This window comes from Podarcis tiliguerta (assembly GCF_965153285.1).
Source record: "Podarcis tiliguerta genome assembly, chromosome: 12".
Taxonomy (NCBI): Eukaryota; Metazoa; Chordata; class Lepidosauria; order Squamata; family Lacertidae; genus Podarcis; species Podarcis tiliguerta.
The window spans coordinates 6,252,991-6,274,355 of record NC_139545.1 but is presented as its reverse complement, the minus strand read 5'-3'; the positions used below and the strand labels follow the sequence as shown (position 1 = coordinate 6,274,355).

Here is a 21,365-nt window from a genome sequence, read left to right as displayed (position 1 = left end):
GTGCCTCTTCGTTTTGCACAGCCACGCTCTTGAGTTGTATGGAGCCCGGTGTGTTCCTATAGATCAGGGGTGTCCAAGAGGTTGATCGCGATCTACTAGTAGATCCTCAGGAGGTTTGGGTAGATCGCAGGCGATGGCATTGGTAAAATAGAATCTGGGCCCACCCCCTTGTCCCGCCCTCCATTCTTGCACGATCTGCAGAACAAAAGACGAGAGATTACTCAGTGAGGCTGTTTCGTTTCCCCAGCGATCTGTTGGTGAGCGGCTGTTCCTCTGATCTCCCAAAGCCCTTAAAAATGGGACTTCCCGTTCCCGTTGAGATGTGACGCACTTTTTAATTTGGAAATCCGCCATGATGGAATAAGACCGAGCTGCAGAGTTATACAGTGGTGCCTCGCAAGACGAAATTAATTCGTTCCGCGAGTCTCTTCGTCTAGCGGTTTTTTCGTCTTGCGAAGCAACCCTATTAGCGGCTTAGCGGATTAGCGCTATTAGCGGTTTAGAGGCTATTAGCGGCTATTAAAGGCTTAGCGGATTAGCTGCTAAAAGGCTGTTAGCGGTTTAGCGGCTTAGATAAAGGGGGTGGGGAGCGAAAAAAAATCTCAAGACTTGAAAGACATTTTCGTCTTGCGAAGCAAGCCCATAGGGAAATTCGTCCTGCAAAGCGCATCGAAAAACGGAAAACCCTTTCATCTAGCGGGTTTTCCGTCTTGCGAGGCATTCGTCTTGCGGGGCACCACTGTAAACAGTCATAGGGGGAGGTGAGCTCTTAATATGTCATTATATCTGTATTTCAAGTCCGATTTGGTCAATCTCCCCTGGAAAGGCTAATATTTGATGCAACTGGTCTGGGAAAATTAATGAGCAAACGCCGAGATTTGATTTCATCCGAACTGAGAGAAGATGGCGTCTGCCAGCAGCGAAATGACTTATGGATTGATTCCGCACAAACACCAGCGTGTAAGAGATACTGCAACAACAGGGGAATCATACACATAAAATCCACACAGAAACACATCATTGCTTACTTCAACTCGCTTGTGGAAACAGGAAGATTTAAAGTAACTATTGGAAAGACTACCCAAGGCAGCAGAGATATGAGATGATCAGAGCTCCAACCGAACTTGAAGCATGGGAAGTCCCAACAAATTTTTTTTATAATGTAGGCAGAATATTTGGACTATTTGCTATGTATCTGTATAATTTGGAACATTCAATGTGATTTGACTGGATTGTCAAACTTGATAAAAATGATTAAAAAAAAATACAAATGGGACTTCCCTCCTCCCTAAAAAAATAGCTCAACAACTATCACTTGAATCACCCCAAAATTGCTTTCCTCATCCCTAAAAAAAGCTCCACATCTTTGACCTTCCAGATTTTAATTCGCAGTCTCTTGGGAGTTGGCCACCCCTGCTGGAGATGAATACAGAAGAATTCAAAAGAATGTGTGTTCTTTTCACCGTAGCTTTTCTCTTTTTTTTAATTAAAAAACTAATTACATGTTTCTGTGCTTCCCAGTACATGTATTAAAAAAAAAAAAGTACAGCATGTATTAAACAGTTTGTAGTGCACTCGATCACTGTCTGTTCCCTTTGAAGAGCTGCTATGTCATTTGTGGCATGAAGGGAAGAAGGGGAATACATGCCCCTGGCAAAACGGTGTTGCCTCCAACTCAAAACTATGGTGCAGATTTACTTTAAGCAATTTTAAAAACCACATACACAATGATTCCTATACAGGTACTGGTTTTTTTACTGCGAAGGGTCTTATTTCCAAAGAGTTCCTCCCGAGATTTGTGTTTTAACAACTCTTTAAAGGGATGACACCGCACACCAACTACAAGCTTCTGGCCTCAAGTGTTATCACAATTGAAACAAAAAAAAAACATGGAAGACTATTTTTTTTTTTTACATTTGTTCTTCTTTTACATAAAGAATCTTTTAAAAAGCATTTAGTAGTCCATTTCTGCTTAAAATATCCGTAAGCATGAGAAAGCGGAGAGAGAGAAAAAATACACATTTTTGTACACCATGATCAGAAAGTTTACATTATAAATCTTGAAATTGCACTGTATTTAAAATACCCCCTGCCCAGAGTCAACTTCCACTTTTGAGCATAACTCTCCTCTGCTACTGACGGCTCCTGCTTGGCTTAGTTGCCAACTTGTGGAGGCCCTTCGGGGATGAGGGACGTGAAGAAAGTGGTGATGAAGGACCAGGCGGAAGCCATGAAGCCGGGATGCGGGTGCTCTGCGTTGACGTCAACGACATCGTCGCCGCTGTCTTCGTCGATCCCGTCATCCATAAGGTGCTCCTTTGCAAAACAAATTCCCCAAGTGGTTTAACCGTTTCAAATCAGAGGGATATAAATTGCACTGAGGGAATCACGTTATATATACAGAATTCTAGGATGTAGGGCTCTTGTTAGACCAGAAATGAAAAGATGGTACAACTCTGACCAAAGAAAATTAATAATAATAATAATAATAATAATAATAATATTTTATTTATACCCCGCCCTTCCCGGTTCAAAAACCGGGCTCAAGGCGGCTAACAACAAATTTAAAACACTTTAAAACACTTAATTATAAAAGCAGCATAAAATACAGTATAAAAACATGAATAACAATAAATTCAAAAATCAAAAATTAGATAATCCCCAGGGCTAGCTGGCTGAATTGGTCCTACTTGGGCCAGCGAGGAGGCCAGGGTAGAATTAACTCTCAGGGTTCCCTTTACCTTTTTATTTTATCTGTAAGCAACCTTGAGTCTCTGCCAGGAAAAAAGGCAGAGTAAAAATAACTATTACACACACTAATAATAATAATATTAACAATAATAATAATGGGAGTTGCAATCCAGCAAAAAAATCTGGAGGTCCATGGGCAACCCAGCCCTGCCCTAAACAATCTTTAAGAAAACCACCACTCAGCGAAGGAGTCGTCTCTTTTCCCTAAGGAACACTGCCTGGGTCTCTCAGTTTTGAGCGGTTCCATTCTAAAATCCCGGACGCCATTTGGGATGCATCCAGCTCTTTCTCAGATGCAAGAGGGGAGACAGAAGAGGAAGCCTTACTTCTGACAAAATTGATGAACTATGCTGAGGTGGCAAGGCTGACAGGAAGAATTAGAAACCAGGAATAGGAGGTCTCTCTTTAATGAAGAAGGGGGAAAGTTTATACTTCATTTAAAAAGCTATTGTAAACAATTGCATACATTGGTAGGATCGACAGAAAACTTGTAGCAAAAATTTGAACTGTGGATTGACAAAGGATTTATAAAAATAGTGTTATGAAAGAGATGCAGAGGGGGAAATCATTACATTAAGATCCACAATGGGGGGAGTTCTATTTATGTAAAATAGAAAATGCAAAAACAAAATTTATTTAAGAAAGAAACCTATGATGTAGTCGGATATAATAATTAGGTAAAATTTGATAAAACGACAGAAGTCAACATGATGTATCTGAAAAGTGCAATTTAACCATTTGACCCTACAGCCCTGTAGACCTTAAGAAAGTTCCACCATTCAAAGAAGCTTAACGGTAAAGGGACCCCTGTCCATTAGGTCCAGTCATGGCCGACTCTGGGGTTGCGGCGCTCATCTCGCTTTATTGGCCAAGGGAGCCGGCATACAGCTTCCGGGTCATGTGGCCAGCATGACTAAGCCGCTTCTGGTGAACGAGACCAAGCACGGAAATGCCTTTTACCTTCCCACCGGAGTGGTACCTATTTTATCTACTGGCACCTTGACGTGCTTTCGAACTGCTAGGTTGGCAGGAGTAGGACTGAGCAGCAGGAGCTCAACCGTCGCGGGGATTCGAACCGCCGACCTTCTGATCGGCAAGTCCTAGGCTCTGTGGTTTAACCCACAGCGCCACAACGTCCCAGAAGCTTACTCCCAGGTTAACTGAACATGGGATGGTAGTCTTAATTTAATTTCATTACCTTAATGTAAGAGCTCACTTCTAAAGGAAGAGCTGTCGGCACATCTTAAAACTGCCAACAGTACCGCTCTCCAGCTATATATTTTTGGGGAAGTAAACATGAATGTGAATCCACCTACCATCTCCTCAAGTCCAGCATTATTTACGTTTTGCCCATCGTGGTTCAGGTCTTCATTGTTCCCTGGAGGCTGTTGGAGTCCCTCTTGCCTGAATGGAAACCATCCAGCTTGGTGTCTGTTTTACAATACACATGTGCAAAGTTACTAGAAATCATACCTGCCTGACCTGAGAAAACAAATAGAACGTTGGCAATGGAACAGTGAAATAGCTCTTCACTGGAAGGCTCATTATTCAACCTGATTTTTAGAGAAGGAATAGACCAAATCAGATGCCAATAGTCACTAAAAATAGGAAAAGAGGCCCTACTTAACCACACGTGGAACTAGCTGCATGACCTAGGCAAGCTTGCAGAAATTTTAAGAAAGTTACGAAAGGCTCAGTTGAAATCATTTGGATATTCTTGTTATTGGCAAAGTAAATTATTTACAGAAAAGCTGGTTTCACAGAAAAGCTCTGCACATCATGATAGAAGTGCAATTAAGGCTCCGTCTCTGCCCTTAAAAATGGTCTAAGGTTATTAATGAATATGAAACATAGCAGCAGATGTTGCTTCTGTAAAATATGGTTCAAGTTAATTCATAGGGCAGAATGCAGATACACTGGTATTTTCTACTTTCATTCAGATGAGCACACGACAACCGTGGCAAACGCAACCTAACATTAAGAGTGCCACTATCAACTCTGATTGTAACTGAAACCCTGATAATATATTCTTGATCCAATGCAGAGGGTACTCATGGAGATCACACACCCGTTTTCTCTGAGTATAAATAACCCACCACATGCCCACATACTGTGTGTGAGCTTAACGGACTGCATTGTTAGAACCCAATGCACACATCCTCAAGCCGTGATATACCGTATTTTTCGCTCTATAAGACGCACCAGACCACAAGACGCACCTAGTTTTTGGAGGAGGAAAACAAGAAAAAATATATTCTGAATCTCAGAAGCCAGAACAGCAAGAGGGATCGCTGCGCAGTGAAAGCAGCAATCCCTCTTGCTGTTCTGGCTTCTGGGATAGCTGCGCAGCCTGCATTCGCTCCATAAGACGCACACACATTTCCCCTTACTTTTTAGAAGGGAAAAAGTGAGTCTTATAGAGCAGAAAATACAGTATTTGTCAAAATCAGGATTAATTTCTACTCCCCATTGTGCAAGCACACTACACAACTTCAGGTGCATGTGAACAGGGTGCCTACCCAACTGTTTTGTGTTGATCTACAACGCTCCCCCTGTGGGATCCCCCATGTTCACAGAAAGCAATGCTCAAAATACTCAGATTCATTCTCCCTTCAGTTTGCATTAATAAAAGCTTCGTATTTAAGATGCTCAGTCCCTGATACTATATGTGCTGTTTCATCTGTTTCAAATAGGTCTTTGAAAACAATGTAAGAAAATTCAGCTCCTATTACAGGCCTCAGCCTCCTGAAGGAAACCAGGAAGATTTCACGTTGTTAGAGGTGTAAGTATTAATTTTGGAAATGAGAATGGCAAGCTCATACAACATACAGATATCACATGCTAAGTATTTATCTAAAAGTACAATTTTAAATTCATTTGTTTTTAACGCATTTTAAAAACCTTGGGTTACAGACGCTTCGGGTTGGATGATTTCGGGTTGCGCACCGTGCCAAACCCGGTAGTACTGGAATGGGTTACTTCCAGGGTTTGGCACTTGCGCTTGCAGATGTGGCGCTGTGAGTTGCGGACACTGCGGGTTGCAAATGTGCTTCCCGCATGGCTCACGTTTGCAACCTGAGCAGCCACTGTACTAATAGAAATGATTAGTTTTCCATCCGTCAAACTTTAAAGTTCAGATTCTGATCACGTAACTGACAAGAAAACCCTTGGCCATTATTTACATGGATTATGCTAATGGTCCAACTGGTGGTGGGACAGAGAAAAGCAACAGGGATCGGGAAGCCCCTGGTTCTGAGCTCACTTTGGCCATGAACGGACTGGGCAAGTCACCATCTCCCTTGGGCAAACTCTGCTACACAATACAGTGGTGCCTTGCAAGACGAAAAGAATCCGTTCCGTGAGTCTCTTCATCTTGCGGTTTCTTCGTCTTGCGAAGCACGGCTTTTAGCGGCTTAGCGGCTATTAACGGCTTAGCGGCTTTAAGAAAAAGGAAACAAACTCGCAAGACGTTTCGTCTTGCGAAGCAAGCCCATAGGGAAATTTGTCTTGTGGAACGACTCAAAAAACGGAAAAATCGTTCGTCTAGTGAGTTTTTCGTCTTGCGGGGCACCACTGTACAAGGAAACCAATGCAGTGGTACCTCGGTTTACGAACAGTCCTGTTTACGAACAATTCAGTTTACGAACTCCGCATAACCGGAAGTAGTGTTCCAGTTGGTGAACTTTACCTCAGTCTAAGAACGGCAGCCAAACGGTGGAAGGGCACCGGCGGCAGGAGGCCTCATTAGGGAAAGCGCGCCTCAGTTTACGAACGGTTTCGGTTTAAGAACGGACTTCCAGAACGGATTAAGTTCATAAACCGAGGTACCACTGTACTGATCTGCATTGATTGTCAAAATGCTGTACTTGGGGGAGTGCTCCGTATTCAGACCAAAGTGCTGTGTATCAATAAGCAGCATTTACTCACAAGTAAACCAGCAGCATGGCTCCCATCACCATCACAAACCGACTGAAGGACGAATAGAAGTAGACGATGCTCAGGAGTATAGCTGCTCTGGAAAATGTATACATCCAGTCCAGCCAGTCTCGGTTGAAGTCCTCCTCGTTCATCACTGGGCCTCCTTGAGCATTCATCTGCACGTTCTGATTGACAGGCCTGTTCTCCTGGGGGGCTACATTGGGTGCTGCGGGGGGCTCGTTGGCAGGAGCACGCTCAGAGTTGGGGGGCTGCGGAACGGGGGGACTGTCTGATTCCGTGCTGGGCGTTGCCTGGGCTGAAACTGCAGCTTGACTGTTGAGGAGTGCAAAAAACAACAAGCACCTTCGTTAGGCATCTATGCATGAACATTCTTCACAATCGTCGGCTGAACTATCCAGGGCAAATGCGTTCATAGCCTGGCACAGGTTACACTTCTCCTTCAATACTGCCCACTGCACCAAAGCAATACAGTGGTGCCTCGCAAGACGAAAAGAATCCGTTCTGCGAGTCTCTTCGTCTTGCGGTTTTTTTCGTCTTGCGAAGCAACCCCATTAGCGGATTAGCGCTATTAGCGGCTATTAAAGGCTTAAGGGATTAGCGGATTAGCTGCTAAAAGGCTATTAGCGGCTTAGCGGGCTTAGTGGATCAGCTGATAAGCGGCTTAGCGATCAGCTGTTAAGCGGCTTAGGGGCTTGGGAAAAAGGCTGGGAGGGGGAAAAAAACCCCAGGAACCGCAAGACATTTTCGTCTTGCGAAGCAAGCCCATAGCAAATTCGTTTTGCGAAGCACCTCCAAAACGGAAAACCCTTTTGTCTAGCGGGTTTTCCGTCTTGCGAGGCATTCGTCTTGCGGGGCACCACTGTATAATTTGCGGCAAATGACAAGGAGACACCAACCCAGAGCTGTGGCGTGGCATGGCGGCCTGTCACTTTCTGGCAGAGATCATCCTGATAGCCAACGGATGGGCAGGCAAGGTCCTAAGAATGCTATTCACCATGAAACAAGAATACAATCTTTGTGGGAGTGTTCAGGGAGGCAGGAGAGGATATACCGTATTTTTCGCTCAATAACACGCACCCGACCATAACACGCGTGTAGTTTTTAGAGGAGGAAAACAAGAAAAAAAAAATTCTAAACGAAACAGTAGATGTATGATTTTTGTGGTTCATGCCATGGCCACAGACATGTGATCTGACGGTGAGTTTGGGGCAGCCCAATGCAAAAATCCTGAGGATCCATGTGGATCCATGTTTGTAACCACGTTTTTGCACCACTGCAGCCCCAGGCAACAGTGGGCGCGTGATTTTTTTGGTGCAAACTGTAGCCATGGACATGCTATGTGATCTGATGGTGAATTTGGGGTGACCCAGTGCAAAAATCCTGAGGATCCATGTGGATCTGTGCTTTGTAACCATGTTTTAAGTGGGGAGGGAAGGAAAAGCACTCAAGGGACAAGGAGCACGCGTGGAGCAGGCTCTGCTTCTCTCCCTCCCCCCTCCCCCCCCTTAGCGAGCTGAAAACCTTTGCTGGAGGGACAGAGAGCCTGCTTGCTTTAAAGGAGCCTACCGGACAGGAGCCGCTTACACGAGTGTAAGCGGCTCCTGTCCGGTAGGCTCCTTTAAAGCAAGCAGGTTCTGCTTCTCTCCCTCCTCCCCGCCCCCCCCCCTGCCCTTAGCGAGCTGAAAAGCAAAGCGGGAGGAGAGAGATACAGAGAGCCTGCTTGCTTTTTGCTTTAAAGGAGCCAACCGTACAGGAGCCGCTTACACTCGTGTAAGCGGCTCCTCTCCCCTCCCACTTTGCTCCTTTAAAGAAGCAGGCACTCTGTCCCTCTCTCCTCCCCATTCAGCGGCTCTTCTCCCGCTGGAAACCACGGAGGAGGGAAGCATTTGCTCCGTAACACGCACAGACATTTCCCCTTACTTTCTAGGAGGAAAAAAACGTGTGTTATGGAGCGAAAACTACGGTATTGTTTAACATCCTTCCAAACTCGCGTTAGCAAGTCCCTTTACTTAGCAGAGTGCATTCCCCTTTTAACACATAGTGGGTAGCTGGTTGCAGGCTTGTTTAAGCCTCTCACTATCATACAATTCAGTACTGAATTGTATGCTCCTGGCAAGCCCCCTTTTATCCCTCTCAAAAGAATGAACACAAGACAATCTTATTTAAAGTCAGTAAAAGAAGTTTGCTTACAACATCATCAGTTCACAGTTGGATCCCTGAAGGCAGACTTAGTTACAAAATATATACATGTGGAGCTATCCCAGTTGAGCTTTTTTTTTTTTTTTTTTTTTTTTACCCCAGGAAATAAATTGCCACAGGGGTCGGATTAAACCCTAAACGGACTTTGGACATGCCTGCCATTTGAAGATAGTGCCAGTGTCCTCTCTTGGCTGAAAACCAACAGGGCATCTCTACCTAAAAAGAGCTGTTGCTCCAACAACAGAGGATGTCAAAGAGAGAGTGCTGCGTGCCTTGTGCTTTTGATACCTGCACAGGTAAGGTCACGCCCACCTCTAATCACATGCAAAGGAAGTATTTCCCAGCCCAAGAGGAAACAGGAAGTTCCAACTGGCTGAACCAAACATCCCCCTGCATGTCCACTCTAGGAAAACAAGGAATGTTGTATTTGACTGCTACTTACGTATCACATCCCACAAACTTACATTCATTTTTCTCCAATGTAAAGCATTACTAAAAGTAAGGCTGCATTTGTAAGCATTTCTCACAAAGGAGAAATTACTCTGGTGACTGTTTTGGGGAAAATATGTTTTCACATTACAGTGGTACCTCGCAAGACGAATGCCTCGGAAGACAAAAAACTCGCAAGATGAAAGAGTTTTTCATTTTCTGAGTTGCTTCGCAAGATGGATTTCCCTATGGGCTTGCTTCGCAAGACGGAACGTCTTGCGGCTTTTTTTTAAAACCGCCAATGCATTCCTACGGGAAACCGTCAATACACAGTGGTGCTTTGCAAGACGAAAAAACTCGTAGAACGAAAAAACGCGCAGAACAAATTAATTTCGTCTTGCAAGGCACCACTGTAGATTTAGTTTACCAAAGCCCAGGGAAGGTAGCGTTGGCACTCACCTGAAAGGTGTTTCTGAGGGTGCCCTAGGGCGGCTTCAAGCAAGTGGAGGGTAACAGCACTCGCCTGGTGATGTCCTAGTGCCCACTCAAGAATAACAAAGTCTCGTCTCTATGTCTTAACTGCCACTCTGCTGTCTCAATACTAATTTAAAGAATGCACCGTTTGTACTTACTATTGCATGTAATACTGGCGGGCATACATCTGTTGCCACCAAATCATCTGCAGTGGGCTGAAAGCAGGGTACACGGGAAATGCAGCCGGCACTCCATGTCCAGGAAACTGGTTTCCTACATTGCTGCAGACAGTCAAAGCAAATTACATGCAAGGTTGTCCGATACCAACGGAATATCATCCAAAGTTACATAGAACACGTTTCCCCACAAAGACAAAAGGAGATGACAGTCTGCTCTTAAGTCGCTAAATCAGGAATCAGGAATTATGTGTTAACAGGGTGATTTCACCTGTGCACATTTTCCTTAAAATTTAATTTCCTTACTAAATTTAACTTAGCATTTTGCAAGCATGCAGAAATCTAGTACTACAGGAAATTCAAGAGCATTTCAACACAGCCCCCCCCCCCTTGCAGGCCTCCTAGAGGTGTAATCAGCAACAACCAAAAGAGTTATCCTCCTTGTTAATTTAGACCAGGCTTCCTCAACTCGGCTCTCCAGATGTTTTTGGACTACAACTCCCATGATCCCTAGCTAGCAGGACCAGTGGTCAGGGATGATGGGAATTGTAGTCTCAAAACATCAGGAGGGCCGAGGTTGAGGAAGCCCGATTTAGACCCTGGCAGGTTTTGTGTGTGAGAGAGTGAGAATGAGAGATAGAGAGAGACAGACCGACAGACAGACAGACAGACAGACAGACAGAGTGATTTTCACTGTCATTTTCCATTAAAGCAGAAGATCACACTTTGGTATCATTTATCAGGACATAACACTTTACAGCAGAAGAAATATACTCGTATAATATTTAGGAACAAGCACTGTGTGCTACTTCACACCAAATGTGTGATAACATGTTACAACTACAGCATTTGCAAAGCAGAGTGTTCAGTTAGCAGGGTAAAGCGCTAAACTGATTTTAGAAGAAGCTGGCATGATATAAAACCGTCAGCCGCTCACGTGCATTAAAGAGAACAGAAATGCCCCATCTTATCTTTAAGGGCCACAAGTATTTACAGTGTTAGCAGTTGATGCAACTGTATTGCATCAGACAAAAATTCCTATCTCAGAAAGAAAATTGGCTGCAAGATGCCACAGGAGACCTTGCTAATTCACAATATACTTTCAAGACTAAGGAGATGGGAGAAGTGGGGAGAATGCTAGAAGTTCTGATATATAATTCTTGGGAGAATAATCTGATTGGTCTCCATTATGCCACATGTGCCTCTACTTAAAATATTTTTCCTTGCAAAGAATACTTTGACTGTTTCCTAACAAAAGCATTTAAGGAAGTGAAACAAGCTATCAGTATTAGGCAACAAGAGTGCAAAAGAGTAGATTTTGTGGGTTTCAATACACATTTATGTGTGAATTTGGGAATTTAATACACTACAGGTGGGGTTCAGCAGAGTAGATAGATTTTAATCAAGCAATCAGTTTTGCATCTTGTTTCAGAACAAGATAAAACATACTGGTTTGCAACCAGAGTTGCATAAACTCAAACCTCTAGGCCTCCGATGCTTATAGCCTTTTGAAAGACAGGAAAGTTGTTATGAAATTAAGGGTTTTTATTTGGCTCCCTCTGTATAGGTGCAAGGCCACTTTTCAACATCACCTATACGAGGCCTATATGCCTAGAATTTTCCAGAAGCAACTGGCAGTTACTAGAGAGAAATGCCCCAGCAATTAGATGCAAAAGAAGTTTATCTGTTTGGTAGAGTCTAAGTAGTCATAATTTGTATGGAAGTAAATTAATCCATTTTTTCACATATATAATGTTCGGGTATTTTTTACCTTTTGTTTAAACAAAAAAGCAGCATAACAGTGCAATCTTATATAGCGACTCAGAAGTGATTTCCATGGAGTTTAATATGGCTTAGGTAAAGTCACGACCGACTCTGGGGTTGCGGCGCTCATCTCGCTTTATTGGCCGACGGAGCTGGCATACAGCTTCCGGGTCATGTGGCCAGCATGACTAAGCCGCTTCTGGCGAACCAGAGCAGCGCACGGAAACGCCTTTTACCTTCCCACCGGAGTGGTACCTATTTATCTACTGGCACCTTGACGTGCTTTCGAACTGCTAGGTTGGCAGGAGCAGGGACCGAGCAACGGGAGCTCACCCCTTTGCGGGGATTTGAACCACCGACCTTCTGATCAGCAAGTCCTAGGCTCTGTGGTTTAACCCACAGTGCCACCCGCGTCCCTTTAATATGGCTTCCTTCCAGGTAACTGGGAACAGGACAACAGCCTAAACACAACTGATAGAAGGGATCTGGTTTAAAGTATGTCTATATATTTTAACACACCTGTATCAAATTCAGATTTCATTTCAAAGGTGATGAAATGAGACAGTCTTTTTTTTAATCAATCCTGCAGTTCACACATGAAAGCGAAACCTATTTAGTTTCTCCAAGTGTTCACAAATAAGTTTCATAATCACATGGATAAATGTTAGCGTGAGCTAGGAGGCCAGAGTAAACATAACTGCACCTGCAGATACAGCTGCCAACTATCTTCAACACTTGTGTTGTTGTTTAGTCGTTTAGTCGTGTCCGACTCTTCGTGACCCCATGGGCCAGAGCACGCCAGGCACTCCTGTCTTCCACTGCCACCCGCAGTTTGGTCAGATTCATGTTTGTAGCTTCGAGAACACTGTCTAACCATCTCGTCCTCTGTCGTCCCCTTCTCCTTGTGCCCTCCATCTTTCCCAACATCAGGGTCTTTTCCAGTGAGTCTTCTCTTCTCATGAGGTGGCCAAAGTCTTGGAGCCTCAGCTTCACAATCTGTCCTTCCAGTGAGCACTCAGGGCTGATTTCCTTAAGAATGGATGCGTTTGATCTTCTTGCAGTCCATGGGACTCTCAAGAGTCTCCTCCAGCACCATAATTCAAAAGCGTCAATTCTTCGGCAATCAGCCTTCTTGATGGTCCAGCTCTCACTTCCATACATCACTACTGGGAAAACCATAGCTTTAACTATACGGACCTTTGTTGGCAAGGTGATGTCTCTACTTTTTAAAATGCTGTCTAGGTTTGTCATTGCTTTCCTCCCAAGAAGCAGGCGTCTCTTAATTTCGTGGCTGCTGTCACCATCTGCAGTGATCATATCTTCAACACTATTTTTTCTCAAAAAAACAATGTGTCACCCACTAATCCCTCCCCCAAATTGATTTTTAACTCTTTGGAAGTAAAAATGATCCAGGAACAAAAAGAGTTGCCTTGAATTATTATTTTAATGAACGATGGAAGCTGGGAAAAGTGAATAACCTCATTTGTGACCCTGACCAGTTTCCCGAGCACATTTTTTGTCCTTCGCTCTCATCAGCCCAGAACAGAACAAGTGAAAAACAATCACTGAAGGCATCTTCTTTTGATGTACGGCACTTGCAGATGTGTTCCATAAACTGCTATGCAACAGATAAATCTTGAAGGAAAGGCCTATCAGATGCTGATGAAAGCGCTGAGAAAAGCACCAGATGCTTAGAAAATTGCTCAACACAGCAGTGACTAAGAGCATCATTAGCAAACTTAAAGTTAATCATTCTACACTTGGTGGTGGGGACAAGTTATTCACACACATAAATTTTGTAAGAGCCCTTAGGTATACTGAGTACCTGTTTTGTAAACTGCTCTGGGATTTCTTTCTACCACCGAGCGCCGTATAAATTTTACGAAATAAATTCACTAAACAAATACAACAAATGGAAGCTTGTTTGTTTTGCAAGGAGAAATCCGCTGCCTTTTTCTCCAACCTGGTTAGCGTCCACAGGACTTTTGACATTTCACCCAAATGTAATCTTGCAATACAGTATTGTTATTGCAGTAAAAGTAAAGGTAAAGGGACCCCTGACCATTAGGTCCAGTCGTGACCGACTCTGGGGTTGCGGCGCTCATCTCGCTTTATTGGCCGAGGGAGCCGGCGTACAGCTTCCGGGTCATGTGGACAGCATGACTAAGCCGCTTCTGGCAAACCAGAGCAGCGCACGGAAACGCCTTTTACCTTCCCGCTGGAGCGGTACCTATTTATCTACTTGCACTTTGACATGCTTTCGAACTGGTAGGTTGGCAGAAGCAGGGACCGGGCAACAGGAGCTCACCCTGTCACGGGGATTCGAACCACCAACCTTCTGGTCGGCAAGCCCTAGGCTCTGTGGTTTAACCCACAGCGCCACCCGCGTTCCTGTTATTACAGTACCTTGCAAGAAATGAATCATCACATCATCATTTTATTTGTATTCTGCCTTTCCGTAGTTGAAACTATGCTCAGCGTGTCTTACAACATGACAAAATTTACGTAATTACAAATGTAACAGAAGTCATAAACAATAAATAAAACACATCAAAAAGCACACAACCTAATGGAAACAATTTCCACATGAATAATAAGATCTAAAACTAAAGATACAACAACAGTATCAGTAACAGCAGCAGCGCTCTCAAACCCCCGTATACAATACTCCGGCCCAAGAATCTGTTCAACAGCCTCAGCTTCTGTAGCTGGAGACAGAATGTTTGAACAAAGCTCTTGCAAAAAGCCCTTCAGCATTTTACTTACCCTTGCATTATATAAGGGAACGGGTGGCTCTGAACAGGATTGCTCTGTGCCAGGTTGCGATGTCTTACACCATCCGAGCCGGCTGTATGTGAAGATTCTTGAGATGGCGAAGGAGTCGTCGATCCTGAACGTTCTGAACTCTTTTTGTAAAAAAAAAAATGCAAACGATAATTTCCATCAGATGTAGAAAGGGTTCTGTTTCATGCTGAATAGCTTGGTCCCCCAAACTTTGCAAAAATGAGTATTTCACGTTGCATACCTCTCACACCTGAAGTCAAAACACTTTACTTACACTTTCCCTGAACCATTAGGTTCACAATTATTCTCTGTGACTTCTTGTTGCTGTTTTCCTTTAAGACTCTTGAGTAAATAAAAATCCTAGCCTGCTTCCTTAGTAAGGGGCAACATATTTTTTTTAAAAAATGAAAATTTTCCTCACGAGGGAAAAACATCATGTGTAAAGCAGTTCTTGCTATTAAGGGGGGGAAATCACAATGACTTGCAGGGAAAAAAGAAATAGCATTCTGCAAAGTGGGTCTGTATTTCTATTCTGAGTGAAAATATCAGAATTACACATTAATTATTTGGGGGGGGAGAGGGGAGTAGACACGGCAATGTCAGTACACCTAGGATTCCCAATCACAGCAGCATGAAAAACAGCAAGTTTTTCAACAATTTGAGTAGTCTAGGGATTTTGCAGTTCCATTATACATCCCAGGACCTGTTTCCTCTTGGGAACAAAGTCAAGCACTTTGATACTTAAAAAAAAACATTGAAACAGCTGCAAGCTGAAACTCTGCCATGCTGTCATCATATTCCTGTCAGGATTTATTCTAGTAAAAGAGCATTGTTGACAGAGCTTTAATGATTGCACCTTACGCAAAGCCAACTCACCGAGCTGTTGCTAGGTGCTGACGATCCATTGTTTTCCCTAGGGGTATCAGGCTTTGGAGAATTTGGGGGCGTCCGTGAAGAACATACTAGATGAACCATATGATACTCATCTTGCTAAAATAAAAAAGTGAGCAGTTTTAGCAGAAAAAATAGGCAATTTTAAAATACAATTTTGTTATATACACATTACAGCTCAACGGCTCAGATGCAAGTAAATATTTTACACTGTTACTTGAAGAATAATATATATTTCAGAATATTTATTGGAAAAATATATATTAGAGAAGTCTTACACCAGGGTTCGGCAAAGTTTTTGTGGCTTGGGCTGGTTCGTGGTCCCGCAGACGCCGCAGTGGGCCAGAGTGTGTGTGCGCACGCATACATGCGCAAACGCTATTTCTGGCGCTCTTTCCGGCACGGAGGAGGCGTCATAGCTTCCCATTGGCTGCAGGAGCTTCCTGCAGCCAATGGGAAGCCGGCCATCGTCACAGAAGGCGGTCCCTGCTTTGCTCTGTGGCATGGGAGCCAACCGAGTGGGCAGTGGGGGTTCATGGGCCTGTTAAATGACACCCATGGGCTGCTTGTGGCCCATGGGCTTAGGTTGCTGACCCATCTTATACAGTGGTGCCTCGCAAGACGAAAAGAATCCGTTCCGCGAGTCTTTTCGTCTTGCGGTTTTTTCGTCTTGCGAAGCAAGCCCATTAGCGGATTAGCGCTATTAGCGCTATTGGCAGTTTAAGGGCTAAAAACGGCTTTTTAAGGCTTAAGGGATTAGCGTTTTTGCTGCTAAAATGCTTTTAGCAGCTTAGCGATTCAGAAAAAGGGGTTTTGGAGCGGAAAAAACCCCAAAAAGTTTCGCCAATTTTCGTCTTGCGAAGCAAGCCCATAGGGAAATTCGTCTTGCGAAGCGCCTCTGCAAACGGAAAACCCTTTCGTCTTGCGGGTTTTCCGTCTTGCGAGGCATTCGTCTTGCGGGGCACCACTGTACTAAGAGTTTTGTTCTTAAAAATGTACACAGAAGAGGAGAACCAGAGTTGCACTTTTTACCATAGCTAGTCCTTCCGTTCAAAATCCAATTTTCTAATTAAAACTGATGAACTCCCCCCCCCCCCAAAAAAAATCTGCCCTTCCTCTGGTGACAGACGGGTGAATCATTTCACCAAAGAAAAACTTATTTATCTAACTATAGATAAGTTGCATTTTCAAAATCAACGGCTAAAGCAATTACTCATCCGAGCTGTTCTGTCAGAATCAATACCTGCATTTAGAGAAAGGCACGTCTGTCTATCCCGCAGGAAGTCCAGCTAAAAAGCTCCCAGAGAGCAAACCGTTGCAAGTCACAAAGCTTATGGCAACTCATCCTGCAGTGGAAATCAAACCTTCTATCCACAGGGAATCCCCGACCTCAATCAATATTGATTAGTCTGTGATCAAACTTCTGAATGTGTGCAACAGACTCCCGGTACATTTCAGGAATGTACCGAATGTACTGAATGTGCACGAAAATTGTGAAAACTTATTAACCACAAATTGAGAGTGCGCATAGAACATGGTCAACGCTCCCCTGAATTTTAGCAGAAGATCCTATTACCAATCTTCTCATCCAGAAAACTGTTAATTTCCAAGGAAGGCTAGTGATTCAGAAGCAACAGTTTGAACACACTCTCTCTAAGAGACAAATGTATTTTTCTCCTATAGGCACTGATTTATAAAGGGACCCCTGACCATTAGGTCCAGTCACGGACGACTCGGGGGTTGCGGCGCTCCTCTTGCTTTATTGGCCGAGGGAGCTGGCATCCAGCTTCCGGGTCATGTGGCCACCAGGACTAAGCCACTTCTGGCGAACCAGAGCAGCGCACGGAAACGCCGTTTACCTTCCCACTGGAGTGGTGCCTATTTATCTACTTGCACTTTGACGTGCTTTCGAACTGCTAGGTTGGCAGGAGCTCGACTGAGCAATGGGAGCTCAAACTGTAGCGGGGATTCGAACCGCCGACCTTCTGATTGGCAAGTCCTAGGCTTTGTGGTTTAACCCACAGCACCACCTGCATCCCACACTGATTTATTACAAACTATTACAATGAACCAGAGGGTTTTGAGGTCCCCCCATTTTTAATGCTTTATTAAGGTTAAAAGGCCATAACAAACAAATGTATATGTGGTCAAAACAAAATTACAAAAAGAAAATAACAATATTTGCTCACTGTACACTTTTCTTGCATTCCCCAAAACTTCCCACCACCCCATCATGCTTATTTTATCTGGTGCACTATTAATCTCCATTTTCTTTTTAATAATCAATAATATATTCTCTTATAATTGCCCATTACAACACAGAAGTCATTCAAGTCCCGCCACTGACTTTATATTATGACAGTAATCTTTAAGATACTTTTTATACATGTACCATTTCTGAATAAATATTTGTTCAGTGTTGCCTCTCAGTTTTTTTGTCATTTTTGCCCATTTGGCAAATTCCATCCATTTACTTTGCCACTCCAGCTTTCTTGGGGGGTTTTCTCTCCTTTCCAATTCATTGCGATTAGTATTCTTGCTGCTACAATGGCGTACAAGACTATTTCTCTTGCAATTTTTGACATGTCTGGGCCAAGTATCCCTAGAAGAAAAGCCTCCGGCTTTTTTGTAAAAGATACCTTAATAATTTTTTTAAGCTCATCATAGATTACATTTTTAAATTCCTTAATTTTCTTGCATGTCCACCACATGTGAATCAGAGGTTATACCTGGAGAAAGTTACTGGCGTGCCTTTCTTACACAGATATTGTATGGACGACCAATGTGAAATGCTTTGAAAACTCAAAGAGTCCTGCATAAATGTGAAATATTATTCGTATTGTTAAGTAACTCCAGGTTCATAAACAAAGACTCCACTGTGGATCAGGTATGGAAATGAAAATTGCCTCATGTGCTCATCGCTGGGCCAAAGGTGCCAACAGAGAGCCTGCAGGTGTGTAAGCACCTGAATCACAGTCATCAGATAGTACAGCAAATTACTTGGATTCATAAGAAAGCAAATAAAAAGAGCTTGAATTTTACAGTGGTGCCTCGCAAGACGAAAAGAATCCGTTCCGCGAGTCTTTTCGTCTTGCGGTTTTTTCGTCTTGCGAAGCAAGCCCATTAGCGGATTAGCGCTATTAGCGCTATTGGCAGTTTAAGGGCTATTAACGGCTATTAAAGGCTTAAGGGATTAGCGGTTTAGCTGCTAAAAGGCTTTTAGCAGCTTAGCGCTTCAGAAAAAGGGGTTTTGGAGCGGAAAAAACCCTCAAAAATTTTCGTCAATTTTCGTCTTGCGAAGCAAGCCCATAGGGAAATTCGTCTTGCGAAGCGCCTCTGAAAACGGAAAACCCTTTCGTCTTGCGGGTTTTCCGTCTTGCGAGGCATTCGTCTTGCGGGGCACCACTGTATTCTAGCAAGTCACACCTGCGTCTTGCAATATGTTCCGGTTTTTATTCAATTAAGAGTTAAATCAGAAGGGATTTAATGCAAAAAGGGGAGGTCAAGATATTCTTGCATCCTCTTGGAATTTTAAGTGAATCCACTTTACTTAAAATTTAAAATTTAAGTAAACTTTAAGTAAACTTTAAGTAAATCAAGCTAGTTTTTCCTACCTCGTCATTCTTATGGGCCTCAACACACGCCCAAGCTTCCTTTTTGAGCAATGAGTCACCTTGGAGATTTTCACTTATTTATCCACAATATTTTGACTTTTTCATCTAGAGTGTGTGTACTAATTGCTACCTGCACAAATCTGAGCATCTCTATGCAGACACCTTTCAGTATTTGCATACTGCATCAGATAGAACCTGGAAAAGTAGCTTTAGCATATTCATTTCACACCTGCAGAATGACAGCACTTAAATTGGGACTGCTTTGGAAGATCTAAATTGTAGTAGTAAGAATGATGTGTCATGTGCACGTTGAACTTCAAGACACGTATCCAGAAATATTGCAAAGACAGTGGGACAGCAAGATCTTACCTTTAAATCCTCAGCATGAATACCTGTATACCAGTTAGGACATTGCGTCCTTTACCTGCAATCTCAGTAGCCAGCGACTAATATCAGTGTAAATAAACTAAAATATATACTGCAGTAATTATTTTGCTTATGTAGTTAGCTAATCAAATCATGTTGCACCCGCTTTCCTGCATGCAATTGTACAATATTTAAATTGCATCTCTCGCCCACAGCAGTAGTCACTACGCAGTTTAACAGAATTTCGTACAGCATTTATTTATTTTCACAAGTAGCGATTGTATGTAAATGCAAGTTGTGAAAGTAACGCTTACTTTTCTGAGAATATCTTTCAGCTGAAGGTGATCAGGAAGCAACCTGCCAGAATACACCAGTCTCTGATCCTTCGTAGACTAAGAGATGGGACAAATGGAGAATTCTTATTTTCCGCCCCAACCATACTGATTTAGAGGTGGAAACAATCATATATGGAGAAGACTTATCTTAAATTCTTGTTGCTGATGGTTAACATTTGAGATGCACATAACTTATTTTTAGAATTCCAGTTTCCACACGTTATACAGAACTAAGCACACTTTCACCTTTAGTCATAGCACATTTCCTCAAACTAATCTTTAAAGTCAAATGCATGTGAATACTTAATGTCCTATATTTCTCAAAATAGCTTCTCCTTCCCTTTATCAAACGCATCACCAATAAAACCTCTGAGGTCAGGGAACAATAATAAATGTACTTTGGTTAAAATGTTGTCATTTTAAAGTGTTGGTTGTTGCTAAATTTAAAAGTAAGTACCTGGAGCAACATTTTAAATATAAATATAAATGAAGCTTCCATTGAGTGCGAGATTTGTGGCTAAGATTGAGATCACTAACACATTGAGGTTACAAAGGAAAATTGTGTCCTACAGTTTTCCCACACAGTTGAAAATACACTTACCGTATTTTTCCATGTGTAAGACTATATATTTTCCCTATTTTTTCAAGTTTAAAATTGGGGGTCTTATACATGGATCGTGGACATGGGGGATTTCTTTATTTGGAGTCCCCCAAAATAGGAGTTGTGTTATACATGGGGGCGTGTTATACACGTAAAAATACAGTACGCTTCCACAGCAGTACTTTCTATGAATATGAGCTTTTCTATGACTGCATCTGTTGAAACTTTTGCTATAAAATGAAGTCAATAGATTGAAGTCAATTAGATTGAAGACATCCTGATTTCCACCCAAAATGATGACAGAGCAGTGTAGCAGTGACCCTTGTATCAAGGAGTATTTCCAAAAGAGGGATATATAAGTTGTTTTATATGGATTTACACTTCAGTAACGCACATCAGGGTTAGGATCCAGTTAAACAAATGCTCCTTCCACTGCAAGTCCCCGAAAAGCTCGCCCTATGTCATAAGAAACAGGAGGTTGCCACTGGAAGGAAATATTGCCTGCAATTACACAGATTAACAGATTATTGTGCAAAGAGTGAGGTGGGCAGATCCTGGATAAGAAAATGAAGGTTGCAATGCCACGCACACTTACATTGGAGCAAGACCTACTGCTTCGATACCTGGCAAACAGATTCAGAGCTTTCGTTTCATTTTATTTTTTAAGTCAGACTTCGGGCCATCTGGAAAGAAAGTTATGAAGCAAAATGTGCAGACAGCCTTTGAAGAAATTTCTATGAAAGGAGCTGGCCTGTCTGCTCCTATCTGTCAGTGCTTTTAGTCAATGAATGAAGCCAGAATATGGATAATTTTCCTGGACTTAGGGCAATAGGAATCCCTGGGGTTCTAAAAAGCTTTCGTTTCCCCCTCCCCTTTAGCACACTTTTCCTGCTTTTCTCTTATTTTTCAAGTTGTCCTTGGAATCTTCAAAGTTTGCCCTTCATTTTCCCCCAGGAAGCAGGATGCATCATAGTATGTAACACTCAGTGGGAGATTACCAGGCTTGGCTAATCTCTTGTCCAGTTAACCAAAAGTGTAAGGA

At 42.9% G+C, this 21,365-nt stretch overlaps 2 protein-coding genes across 2 annotated transcripts in view; one reads left to right on the top strand and one right to left on the bottom strand.

Annotated features, from left to right (window-relative positions):
• Window positions 1–21,365, top strand: part of ANLN (anillin, actin binding protein) — a 495,425-nt gene that overhangs the window by 155,402 nt on the left and 318,658 nt on the right. The gene's annotated exons all lie outside the window — the stretch shown is intronic.
• Window positions 1,454–21,365, bottom strand: part of HERPUD2 (HERPUD family member 2) — a 21,212-nt gene continuing 1,300 nt past the window's right edge. Inside the window, exons 2-8 of the mRNA XM_083407096.1 lie at window positions 19,702–19,779; window positions 15,393–15,506; window positions 14,499–14,638; window positions 9,951–10,073; window positions 6,679–7,002; window positions 4,068–4,182; window positions 1,454–2,316 (exon numbers count right to left, since the gene is read on the bottom strand). Coding sequence (XP_083263222.1) covers window positions 2,155–2,316; window positions 4,068–4,182; window positions 6,679–7,002; window positions 9,951–10,073; window positions 14,499–14,638; window positions 15,393–15,506; window positions 19,702–19,779 — 1,056 coding nt within the window. The 3' untranslated portion in view covers window positions 1,454–2,154. The remainder of the gene's footprint in view (window positions 2,317–4,067; window positions 4,183–6,678; window positions 7,003–9,950; window positions 10,074–14,498; window positions 14,639–15,392; window positions 15,507–19,701; window positions 19,780–21,365) is intronic.